Source organism: Triplophysa dalaica, chromosome 25 (assembly GCF_015846415.1).
Source record: "Triplophysa dalaica isolate WHDGS20190420 chromosome 25, ASM1584641v1, whole genome shotgun sequence".
Lineage (NCBI taxonomy): Eukaryota > Metazoa > Chordata > Actinopteri > Cypriniformes > Nemacheilidae > Triplophysa > Triplophysa dalaica.
The window spans coordinates 4333576-4347365 of NC_079566.1; the positions used below are offsets into that span (position 1 = coordinate 4333576).

The 13790-nt window shown below is 39.6% G+C and overlaps 1 protein-coding gene across 1 annotated transcript in view; it reads right to left on the bottom strand.

The window, feature by feature from the left end:
* Positions 1 to 47: 47 nt before the first annotated feature.
* vps52 (VPS52 subunit of GARP complex) overlaps positions 48 to 13790 on the bottom strand; it is a 38697-nt gene continuing 24954 nt past the window's right edge. Inside the window, exons 18-20 of the mRNA XM_056741316.1 lie at positions 4680 to 4791; positions 509 to 627; positions 48 to 429 (exon numbers count right to left, since the gene is read on the bottom strand). Coding sequence (XP_056597294.1) covers positions 283 to 429; positions 509 to 627; positions 4680 to 4791 — 378 coding nt within the window. The 3' untranslated portion in view covers positions 48 to 282. The remainder of the gene's footprint in view (positions 430 to 508; positions 628 to 4679; positions 4792 to 13790) is intronic.

Consider the following 13790-nt stretch of genomic DNA (forward strand, 5'->3'; position numbering starts at 1 on the left):
TAAGCCATTACACCGCAGTTTCAGATTGAAGAAAAAAATGCAAGACGTTATGACATTATACACATTTATTTTGAGACATGTAATGATTTCGTGACAGTGGAGCTTCTACACAGATGAGATGCTCTCTCGCTCCATAATTCTCACAGGTAAAAGATCTTTGCATCTACTGCTCAAACTTGAGCACTAAAGATATGAACATGAAACCTAAAGCTGCATCAAACCACATTCAAGGCCAAAATCCCTTCAAACATTTTCATGTTAACACACAGGAGATGAGCAGCTTCAGAAGTTTGGTTTGTGTTTCTTCACCTCCACCATCAGATGATGAAGGTTGATGAGCTCCGAGCGAGCTGCCACACTGCGAAACGTCTGCTGGGAGAGGACCTTATGGAAACCATGATAATACTGAATCAGCTGTGTCAGCGCCCCCTATTGAACACAAGACAAAACTGTTGAGCATCATGAATGAAGAATTGAGAAGTTTCCCACGCACACAAAAGGGTTTTACCTGAATGATGCTGGTTCCATTTTTAAAGTTGGTAAAGGAACGCATGACATCCTGACTCATCACCTCCACAGACTGCTTCCATGTGTTTGAAAATCCCCGGACCAACTGAGTGATACGAGCTGACGGACAAGAGACGTTAAAAACATCTGCTGAAACAAACTCCATCTATGTTCCATAAAGACTCAAGATGAAGGAGAGACGAGTGAGTTTATTCATTGTGCTGGCTCATCTCACAGCTTCACATATCTCAACAACAACTGACATTTCCATCTGAATCAGTGATGAAACACGTCAAGACGGCATGTGCAAATTTGTCATTTTCTCAAATGTAGTGTTTGGCTTAAGAAGACAGTTGTGCTGTTGTGAGGTGTGGTATAAACAGTCTGTGTGAATGCTCCATCAGCTCTACTTGACCTCAGGACCCCAAGGGATCTCTGGGTAGACCACTGAAGAGAACTAACTGAACAATGTTCTGTCAACAACTTTCAAAGGTAAGAAAGACCAACAAAAGGATTTTGAAATCTACTTGCAAAGGCAACCAAGGCAAAGCAACCAAACAAAGGTGTAACGTGGTCGCGGAAAATAAAACAATAGTTATCTGTTTGACAAATTTCAAATCATCTTCAAGACAGAACCCAAGACTTTTAGTTACGATGCTGCTTGTTTCTGTCTTTTGAATTTTTTTAATATGGCACCTGAGGACTTGATATAAAAAAATAAAAAACATCTCCGTTCTACACAATTCACAAGAACGGCATATTTTAATTAACAATGACATATTTCCCCCACAAAACGATGAGTTTGCAGGTATGAAGTAAATATTCTGCAAAAAATGCTCTTGTCTGTGTTCTAATATAATACTGCCAGAGGAAAAAGTAAGTAGCATTATAAATTAAAGCAATAAGCCGTGTGAAGCAGTGGGCTACAGTGCATTTCTTAACAGCTGAGGGTGTTGTGGCACGAGTCATTGAAACCCCCTCAGATGTATATAATGCACTGCAACTCACTGCGTCACATGAACAATTCCTTTTATAAAACACTTATTCCATATGCATAGCAATGTTTCATTAAATAAAGTAAATACGATCATATTTTGGCTGTAATGCAGTCAGACAGAACTTAGAACTCAAAGATCAGAATCAAGGTCCAGAACTGACCGTTATACCGTTGTATTTTTAAAATGATCATTTTTTTTGTTTCATTCTGTGAAATACTAACGATATTTTTTACCACATTTCACATAAACTTGTTTCTATTTGCAGAAGATGAAACTGGAGGCATAATAAGAGTAAACATCTGCTGTATTTTTTTACTGTTAACTGATTAACTGTTAAGCAATACAACAGTCAAATTTTGGCATGTAAACAGGAAAATGAGGGTTTATTAGGGTTGGGCCGATAGCCGGTGGCTGACAGACATGTTGAGCAAGCATCATGATTCCAACAAATGTTTCACTTTCGTAACGTGAAACGTGTTGCAAACAAATATGAACGAGGCTAAGGGACATAAAACCTCACACTATACAGATCAGACGCGCCTGACTTTATAACCAAGGTTAGACTTACCATTGGGCTTGACTGGGCTCCAGTCCAGGGACCCCGCCCTTCAGGGGGCCAGTCTGCTCTCGTTCATTTGTTTTTGACATATCATACAGCCGTACCATTTTGTATTTTAAAATTATTGAATCAGAATAAGAAAACTACTAAAAAGGAACATGTCTGAGTTTTGCCTGTATTTCTGGAGGATCTTGAGAGATTAAACATCTCAGATCTAAAATTTGGGAACCCCTGCATTAACACGAAACCAACAATGAGCTATACACTTGTCAGCATTTAATAATCTTGTTTATTGTTAGTAAATGCCAAATACAATTGTTCATGTTAGTTCATGGTGCATGTTCAAGGTTTTTAAATACTGTAAATACTGAAAATAAAGATTAACAAATGTAGACATGTAATCTACCGTTCTATTTCGCCTACCAATGGGCGCCAGCCTGTGAGGGCAAATGGGCTGTGGCTCAATCAGATCCACCCTGTGAACACGATTCGAGAGTTTCAAAGGAGAAATAACTGAAATAAAACCGGAGGGTGGTGGCCTGACGGGAGATGGGTGTGAAAAACGGGAGTGTGACAGATACTCTTTAGATTGTCTGCCTTAAAGATCAAGGTGTGGTGCCATGGGTGTAAAGAATCAATATTTCCTAAATGATTCCTTGTTCTTGTCTCTCAGGTGCTGGTTTTCTTTTAGCGCGTCACTGCGATTGCCCTTGTCATCCATTAGAACAAGCACCTTAATGAGCAGACCGGTTTCAACTGCAGTTAAAACGATGGATAGAATCCACAAATAACCAATCAGGAAACGCCAACATGACTGACGGACCGCTTAGCCAATTAAACAACATCATTCCTTACATAAGGCAGTGCTATTGAACTTTGGTAGGGCCAATGAAAAAAGTTTAAATGACAAATAAAAGGACTGTCAGATAACTAAACAAATCAAATGAACGAGAGCAGGCTGGCCCCCTGAAGGGCGGGGTCCTGGACTAGCCCTCAGTCATGATCGAGACCCTCGCTGCCATTTTATTAAATCATGAGCTCAGGTTTGCTAAGAGACACTGCCAACACTGACAACCACTAGTATCACAAGAGAAATATGACCATCAGACCATCCCAGCTCAGACCACTACATCCCCAACCAAGAGCAAAGACGGATTATTTGTCTTATTAATGCTGAAGTTACAATATTTGGTATTAAATGCTAAACTTAAACCACACGTCAGCAGTCTGAGTGCAGCTATGACACGTCAGAGGGGATCTGGCCCTCCCGGTTGAGCCTGGTTTCTCCCGAGGTTTTTTTCTCCATTAATCAATCATTGGAGTTTGGGTTCCTCGCCACAGCAGGGCAGTGTTGGCCTGCTCACCGGGAGACTGCATTCATTCATTTACTTATTTATTTAGAAATTTGATATTATTTATTAGAATGATCTTACTCATGCACTGTGCTGTGTTTTAACTTTTCTTTTTTCCTGTTTGCCCCTGTAAAGCTGCTCTGAAACAATACACATTGTGAAAAGCGCTTTATAAATAAGCTTGAATTGAATTGAACTTCAGTGCGTCTTCAAGTCGCCACCTAGTGGACATTTCCCAGTATTTACACATGCACAGATTTAGATCTCATTAGTTTCGGTTCAAGATGCTAGATTAGTGATGCAGTGATACAAACAGTCAGTGAAGCGGTTGAACATTAGTTCCAATGGTGATCCTGGTGGAATATCACATGGCTCTCAGCCAATCAGATTCCAGAACCAGAAAGAACTGTTGTATAAAATGTAATAAATGTCTGGTATAAAATGTATTACATTGTGTGATAAATGTCTATTATATGAGACAAATCAATGGGACTGATCGCACAAGTTCTTTTTGATCAAGACACCTCTTACATTTAAACAGCTTTGGTAACACAAGAGACTGAGCTCTTATGTCTCTGCTCGAATGTTCTGTAGCGAGAAACACTTGTAATATGAATTGTAAGTGTTCCACGCCCAGATCATAGTGGTTCAGTTAATATTATTTTACTCAAATGATTCATTTGGCGATTCATCTGTCTAATCCCTCCTTTCTGTCAGACTTCTCTGCTCTGATTGGTCAGACGGTCTAGTCTGCTGTGATTGGTCTACAGCGTGGTGTCGCAAATGGAACATATTCGGCCATTACACCGAGTGACGAACATCTGACCCAGAACTGAAATGACAACAACAGATGACTCGTTCGCATGATTCAGAGTCGACTCCTTCTTTCTCAAGCCAATAACTTTATATATTCACCTTTTGCTTTACAACTCCACAGACTGCTCACATTCACACACAGCAACATTACACACTGAATGAAATGTCATTTAAAGAACATAGTAATAAATCCTCTTTAAAGGGTGTTTTATGTGTTTCTTGTGTGTCTCTCGTCCAGACTTGTGAACATGGTTGAACCCTTGACATTAACTGAGATTATTCAACACATCTTCATGGAAGTCATCAGCTATCCTTCTAGCACATCTAATGGTGCCGTTTCAATGAACTTGATTCATAAGCGTTCTTCTTGGTTCCGGCACTGCTAATATAGTTACATATGTTTGTAATTAAACTATACTTTTGAGAACATTTACTGTACCATCTCACCTTCATCATTCTTTAATTTGTCCAGTTGCCCTTTCTCCATGAGTGCCTCGCTCTCCTTCACAAATGCAATCATTCCTCCAAACGGAGGCGACAGAATCTCCTCAATAAACTCCTGTCACACACAAACACATACATGTCAATATATCACATTGTTTCATGAACATTTGAAACCACTGGTGTTGGTGGCAGCGTTATAAAAGCATTGGCTCAAAATGAAACTGCCGTGCTAAACTCTTCAAGACTCTTTCAACTAAACAAACAGAACTCATCAGAGTTGCTTTGGCTGCTTAGTTAAGTGCATGTCCATTTGACATTGTGCAGAGATCAGAAAAAATCAGGATTGAGTGAGTAGATTGATATGGTTATCTGTAAATGTTCAATAAAAGAACATGTAATGAAGCCTGACTCCAGGGGTTTCCTGATCTCGTGGAATGTTGATCGATCATATGGCGTCTGGTCTGAGCAGCTGAAAGAGTGTCTGACCTCTCTCTCTCTCCCCCTATTCATCAAAAGAAAATGTTGTTTCTCAAAGTGTATTCAGAGAACATTTCACCTGAATTAGCGCTGGATGAACATGTAGCCTCTTCCTCTCTGACAACAGTTCTGCACATGCAGTGGACAGAAACTTTTATAAATGAATAAAGGAAAATAAATCCTAACCAGTGATGAAGTGTTTCTCGTGTTAACTTCTATCTTTTGTGATGAGCTGTGATGAACACGCAGTGTGTCTGCTAATGTCAGATTCACGTCCTAATGACTCCCTCCATCCGATTCATTTGAAGAAGCGTCACACATGTCACTGTCTCAAGAATAAAAGTGAATACATTTACATTAGATTTACATTTAGTCATTTAGCAGACGCTTTGATCCAAAGCGACTTACAGGTGGGGTAGGCAATAGAAGCAATTGGGACAGCATAAGAACAACAAAAGCATAAGTGCAATCAAAAAAATGAGGGCTGGTCCATTTAAAAAAAAAAACATTTTTAAAGAGTAGAGAAGAAAATAGAGTTAGAACAGATCAGTCAGATGTTGACGAAGAGCTGTATTTTCAGAAGTTTCTTAAAGATGGCTACAGAATCTGCAGATCTTTTAGCAGCAGGCAGATCATTCCATATAGGTGGAACAGATCCAGAGAAGGTGCGCGAGCATAGGCGTAAATCCCGGGGGGGACGGAGGGGACATGTCCCCCTCTATCCGAGAGTTGTCCCCCCCTCGATCAATTAAATTCTTTATTGTCATAAATATATTGATGTTAATCTAATCTAATTGCGTAATTAGTAGAAAATACAAAAGCAAAAATGCGTTTTAAATTTAGAAACTGTTGAGTTCCCCCTCCCCTGCCTCTCACAATGGTTTGGCCCAATGCCTGCTCTCCACGTTCATATCACCTGCGCATTGCAAAACACATTCAAGTCAGTTATGCGGCTCAGTTCATCAGTGGTTGTTGAACTCCAGTAAGAAGGATATTTTATTCACTTTAAATGAAGTGATTCTCTTTAATGTAGTTGATGCTGATTCATTAATAAATTAGTTGTTTCAGAAAATGCTGATTAACGATGCATTTTCCATGAATCTGCTATGTTAGCGATTTAAACGTTACTTAGCTAGTTAACATTAGCTTGTTACATAGGACTTCACACACTGCAACTAACACGCCGAAGCCGTTTCGCATTAATTGTTATATTTTAAGCGACCTTGCATGATGTGAACATTAACCGCAACACTAAGCCTAAATACCTGATTGAAAACACTTCATTGAACCTCTGTTCTTCAGAGTGGTAGTCTTTAAGGGGTTGAATAATTATGTCAATGAAGAATTCACAAAAGAAACATTTACTACTGTATTACAAAACTAACTGATGTCATTTTAGTTGCATATGGTTCTTTAAGAAGTCCTTGTAGGATTTCATTCTGAATACAATTACAAATGTACACTTAATTCCCTAAAACCATTTACAGCATTGGGGGTTGAATAATTTTGAACACAACTGTATGTAAGTCAACAATTCTTGATCGTAGGTCTTCTGAGAGCTCTTTTGTGCGAGGCATGGTTCACATCAGACAACGCTTCTTCAGAACAGAAAACTCAATACTGGTGTGTGTTTTTTATTGGACAGGCCATTTTTAATCAACACATCCAATCTCATCACATTGATTGGACCCCATTAGCTCTTGGAGAAGTCATAAGCCTAGGGTTTCACATACTTTTTCCACCCTGCACTATGAATGTTTACATGTTGTGTTCAATAAAAACATGAAAACATATAATGTTTATGCGGTATTAGTTTAAGCAGACTGTGTTTCTCTATTGTTGTGACTTAGATGAAGATCAGAACACATTTTATGACCAATTTATGAAGAAATCCAGAAAAAGAAAGGGTTCCCATACTTTTTCTTTCAACTGTATGTCTGCAGTAGCGAGTGAAGATAAGGTGGTGCCGAACCAGTGGTGGTCTTGTAAGCCAGGAGCAGAGTCTTGAATTTGATGCGAGCGACTATAGGGAGCTTAATGAATAGAGGAGTGACGTGTGCTCTCTTCAGGTCATTAAAGATAACTCTTGCCGCAGCATTCTGGATCATCTGCAGAGGTTTGGTTGTGCAAGCTGGAAGTCCACCCAGTAGCGCCTTGCAGTAGTCCAGTCTGGACAGGACCAGAGCCTGTACGAGGACTTGCGTAGCATGCTCTGATAGGAAGGGTCTAATTTTCCTAATATTGTAGAGGATGAATCTACAGGACCGGGCGGTGCTAGCAATTTGATCTGTGAAGTTAAGCTGATCATCGATCACCACTCCCAGGTTTCCTGCCTTTCTGGAAGATGTGATGGTTGATGAGCCCAGTAGAATGGAGAGGCTGTGATGAGTCTTAGTATCGGCCGGGATTGCAAGCAGTTCTTTTTTTTGAAAGGTTCAGCTGCAGGTGAATATCATGGACCAGTTCTGTTTATTTTGTAAAAATAAAAAGCGTACTTTCTTTTATTCTAGATTCATTCAGAGATGTGGCAGCCATATGAACCTGCAGCCCAAGACTGGTGGTCTATTGTGATTCCTGGGAGGTCTCGAGGCTCGGACCTGCTTAGGTTGCTGGGTTTTTTGGATGTATAAGTGGGTTGCAGTGTTTACCCGATATTTACTGCTTTGGGGAGGGTACATGCGTTCTCTATATTTTCTTTGTGGCAGGTGTCCGGACAATATATTTCAATAAATAATATTTAATGAACTGAGGCCAGTCGAATATGAATATAAAAAGTGAACATCTAATGTTTAATCAGGCCATTTATTTTATATTCTAATGCACAGTTTGTAGGCTCTGGTGCTAAAGCGAAGTCCTAGTGGCCTATTTTAATATTTAATTAAACTACTGACAACAAAATGTAACAACTGAAATGAATTTATCTCATAGCAGAAGTACTTACAAAGTTACTAACAAGTAGCCTTTCCATGCATTCATACTACAACTGATTCTAAATAATCTCACATTAAAACAGGATTCATTATGAAATGCTCTTAAACTGACTGACAGTAAACTGACTGACAGCTAAAATACTTTATTACTGCAGCATTTTGTTTACTTAAGCATTGCAGTAAAAGTGTTCATTTTATTGACCTGCTCTTGGTGTCCGCAGGTCTTTATATGCGACGCGTCTTTGGCGGGAGAAGCAGCGTTCTCAGAGCGGAAAGGGTTCAAATGAAGAGCGTTTGGCACTATATGAAGGTATTGTAAGATATCGGCCAAATATAGTCAACATAAATGTCCCTGAGTGCGCGGGATGTGTACAGAAAAAGTCTGATGACGTGAATGGTTCATTCAGTCTCGCAGTGCGGATGGAACAAAGGAAAGCTGGGTGAAAACCTGTCATCCGGTGGTGACTGGACTGCTTGTCAGGGGCAGGGAGTGCGTCTTCTGTATGTAGCCATTTTCACCACCCTGGTAATGTTTTTATCTGTTTGCTTTTCAGGTGGTTGACCCGACATATTGTCCGACACGTGCTCTCTGTCTGCTGGTGGGAGTGTGCTTACATGTGTGTGCGAGCACGCATTGGGACAGAACTCAATACGGAGAGCAAATGAGAATTGTTAACGTAGAGACTAAAATGACCATAATGATATTTAGTTTGTTTAATAAAATACCCCCATTCCCCACAGAAAAAATAACCTTCACATAAATGACCTATTTTGGCTTCATCACGCTTTGTCTCCTCTCCACCAATAATCTGGTGTGTGGTGAGCGTTCTGGCACAATATGGCTGTCGTCGCATCATCCAGGTGAATGCTGCACATTGGTGGTTGAGGAGATTCAACCTTCCATGTAAAGCGCTTCGAGTGGCCAGAAAAGCGCTATATAAATGTAATGATTCATTTGAATTCTCAGATTCAATACACTGCTCTTGGCCTGCAAGACCACAAGTGGTTCGGCACCCCCTTATCTTCACTCGCTAATGCAGACATATGTACCCGGCTGATCCCTACGCTCTGCAAATGAACGGCGTCTTGTGGTCCCATCCCAAAAAGGTAAAAAATCTCTCTCGCGCACCTTCTCCGGATCTGTTCCACATTTATGGAATGATCTGCCCGCTGCTACAAGATCTGCAGATTCTGTAGCCATTTTTAAAAACGTCTGAAAACACATCTCTTCTGTCAACACCTGACTGATCAGTTCTGACTTCTATTTCTTTTCTACTCTTTATTTATAAAAAAATAAAAACTCTAACTTAGCTCTGTATACTGTGTTAGGCCATATGAGACCAGTCCTCTTTTTTTTGATTGCACTTATGCTTTTGTTGTACTTATGCTGTCCCAATTGTTCCCATTGCCTACCCCACCTGTAAGTCGCTTTGGATAAAAGCGTCTGCTAAATGACTAAATGTAAATGTAATGAATTATTATTATTATTACTACACGGAAAGTGAAACGATTTTAATTTTGTTTAATACTAGTGGCTACGACTTACAGCTAAAAAAAAAAGATTTTCTCAAAAATGAATTAAAAAAAAGATTTACAAAGCAGAAATGTTCAAGATGCCAGAGTGTGTTTTAATTACACACCCAACACTTGGCTGGGGCTCCTTTGGCACAAATGACTGCTTCAATGTAGGCCTGCACGTTATATTGTGATTTACACTAAATATGGCGTATATCCACCTGTCTAGAGCAACTGTGATATCAGAAGGTCTGTGATTATGTTTCATGCGTAGTTTGTTCAGTAAACTCAGCTGTGTGATCAGTGAAAAAAGCTGCTCGATCTGAATGCAGTGCGCGTTAGAGTCGCTTGTAGTCGCCCATCAAACATCATCATTATAAATATCATGAAAATACCTGAGGAATAAATAGAAAGATGCTCATAGGCATTTCCTGGAACTGCGTGTGTTATAGACTTGGTCGGCATAGCTGGGACAGCATCACTAATTCGTTTCTACTGTGGAGAAAACAGTCCATTTGATCTTAGCTTTTTGTAATGACTATGATTGAGTTCTGCTTGGTGAAGCGTGGAAAAGATGCAATGGTGTTTTGAATTTCTACTTATTTTAAAAAACCCTGATCTGAAGTGAAATATACAGTGAAAAAACAGAGCAGTGTAGTCCCCTCCTCCTGCACTGCAACCTATCAGACTTTCTAAAACATTTAATGTGAAAAACACTAACCATTATTCATTGATTCTGTGATTTAGTAAATTGTACACTGAGTTCGGTATAGTTTTTGTGACTGATTATTATCTTACACTCTTTCATAGTTTATGATGTAACTACAAAACTAACTAAGTCGCTAAATCATAAATGACATCCATAATAATGAAACATGTTCGTGGCTTAATGTACAGAAACAAGGGTCTGTATAACTGAACATCTGTACCACCGATATCAAACATCAACATAATAAGAGAAAATGTGTTTTTCACAGTTTATCGCTGCATTGAGCCAGTTTAGGCTGTTTATAAATGATGTGAGGGAAGGTCGCGTGCTACAGTCAAAACTGTACATGACATGTATTCATTTAACAGGTTCAGACATACTAGTCTTTTATATCATAGGGTTAATGAACAAGGGATGCCAATATAGAGTGCTGAATGACTCTGGGATACTGATTACTGATATATATATATATATATATATACTGACTCAGGGTAACACCTCTGGTAATCCCATTGGGTCGTTTGTTCAGTCACACACGTTGAGTCTTCAGATTTTCTTTATATATTGTGCTGTTGAACGGAAAAAGTGGTTTTGTGTTGGCCATACTGGCTACCATCGTTCATTTTAAATCCGGGGGAAAGGATAGTTTTCCCCCACACAGATTCCGCCCCAGGCCACGCCCCCAGCTATGACACGACACCGACTAATTCTATGGTACTTCTGCTGTGTTTATTTGGAGCGCGAGAGACTCGAGGACTTGATAAAGCACAGTGGACCAACACCAGCAGAGGACAACGCATCGCCCACGGCGAGGATCATCGTATCAGGGCCGCTTCCTACTTACCGACGAGGGAACGAAAAGTTCAGTAGACTATTTACGCTTAATAATTGGTTAATGTCATGGTGTATTGAACAGAAGCTGCTCTTTGTAAATAATTTTGATCTGTTTTGGGAGCGACCAAGGCTTTTTCCGCCCCGACGGGCAGCACCCCAGCAGCATTGGAGCGGAAATTCTGTCTGACAACATCTCAAAGACGCTACGCAACATCTGACTAGTAAGTACAAGTTTTAACCATAGTCTGTGTTCTTCTCTCCCAACTGTTAAGAATGTTACAGTTAAGAATGTAACTGCTTTCAAATGCATAGAGACTACAAATGCTGTGTCTGTCCCCAGAATAATACAACCAAATAATAATTTATTTAAAAGTATGATAAAAAATCTTAGCATGATTAAACCAAAAGACAATATATTTAATGAGCAAAACCAACGCCTAAAGTTTGGGCTACTTAATATTAGATCACTAAATCCAAAGGCAGTTATTGTAAATGAAATGATCACAGACAACAGTTTTGATATACTTTGCCTTACTGAAACCTGGCTTAAGCCAAATGATTACTTCGGTCTAAATGAGTCTACTCCACCAAGTTACGGTTATATTCATGATCCACGTCGGGTTTGTCGAGGTGGTGGTGTCGCAACAATCTTTAGAGACTTTCTTACCGTTACTCAGAGAACAATGCATACATTTAAATCATTTGAAGTGCTTGTGTTGAACATAACTGTTTCAAATAAAAGTAAAAAACCATTGGTCTCTCTTACATTGGTTACTGTGTATAGACCCCCTGGGCCTTACACTAATTTTCTGATAGAGTTCGCAGACTTCTTATCGGATCTATTGGTTAACGTCGATAAAGTACTGATTGATGGAGATTTTAATATCCACGTAGATATTGCTAACGATCCATTAGCTGTGGCGTTTAAAGAACTGCTAGACTCTTGTGGTGTAACACAATACATCAATAGACCTACTCATCGCCTTAATCATAACCTAGACTTGATTATATCTCACGGAGCCGATCTAACCAATATTGATATTATACCTCAAAGCGACGATGTTTCCGATCACCATCTTAAAACATGTACACTGCGCAATGCAGAAATCAGTTGTATATCTCGTTATCGACAGGGTAGAACAATCACCTCAACTACTAATGATAGTTTCGTAAAGAACTTGCCAGATCTGACTCCTCTAATAACCTTTCCAACTAATATAGAATCGCTCGATGACATGACCAGCAACATGGGCACCATTTTCTCTAATACATTAGAAGCGGTCGCACCTATGAAGTCAAAAAGGATAAATGAAAAGATCATAGCACCATGGTACAATAGCACCACTCGCGCCCTAAAAAGAGAAACGCGTAAACTGGTGAAAATGGAAACAAACCCAATTAGAGGTCTTTAAAATTGCATGGAAAGAGAGTGCAAGCTGTTACAAAAAGTCACTAAAAGCGGCAAAAGCCGAGCACTTCCGTAACCTCATAGAAAATAACAAAAACAATCCAAGGTTTTTATTTAGTACAATTGCTAAACTAACAAACAAACAGACTCCACCTGACCTGGGTATTCCGCCGCACCTTGGTAGCAATGAATTCATGAAGTTTTTTACTGAGAATATCGAAATAATACGAGACAACATAGCTAAAACCAAACCTCCAAGTGTGTCGGAAGAATTAGTTTCAACCGTCACCCAAAAAGAAAAGCTAGAGTGTTTTTCTCCTATAAATCAGAAAGATTTAATTAAAACAATTGCAACATCCAAACCGACGACATGCTTATTAGACCCCATTCCGACTACTTTATTAAAAGAGTTACTACCTGCTGTAATTGAGCCCATTTGTAACATAATCAACTCGTCAATTAATCTAGGACATGTCCCAGGGACTTTAAGATGGCTGTAATCAAGCCTCTCATCAAAAAACCAAACTTAGACCCCAATGAACTTGTAAGCTATAGACCAATTTCAAATCTACCGTACTTGTCTAAAATACTAGAAAAAGTAGTGTCAACTCAACTGTGTACCTTCCTACAAAATAATGACATGAACGAAGAGTTTCAGTCTGGCTTTAGACCGCATCACAGCACTGAAACTGCGCTTGTTAGAATTACAAATGACCTCCTTATTGCTTCAGATAAAGGTAACATCTCACTCTTAGTTCTGCTTGACCTTAGTGCTGCTTTCGATACTGTAGACCAGTGGTCACCAACCCTGCTCCTGGAGATCTACCGTCCGGAAGATTTTAGCTCTAACCCCAATCAAACACACCTGAACTATCTAATCAAGGCGTTCAGGTTTGCTTAATAATTAGAGACAGGTGTGCTGAAGCAGGGTTGGAGCTACAGTCTGCAGGACGGTAGATCTCCAGGAGCAGGGTTGGTGACCACTGCTGTAGATCATAAAATACTACTAGATCACTTACACAGTTATTTCGGTATTCAGGGACAGGCACTACAATGGTTCAGATCTTAATTAACAGACCGATATCAATACATCCATTTAAATGGGAAATCATCAAATCTTACGCAAGTAAATTACGGATTACCTCAGGGATCGGTCTTAGGACCCTTGCTTTTCTCCATATGTCAGGATTGTGTAAGGCAGAACCCAAATGCAGACAGGTGGATGGAACAAAAATAGTTTA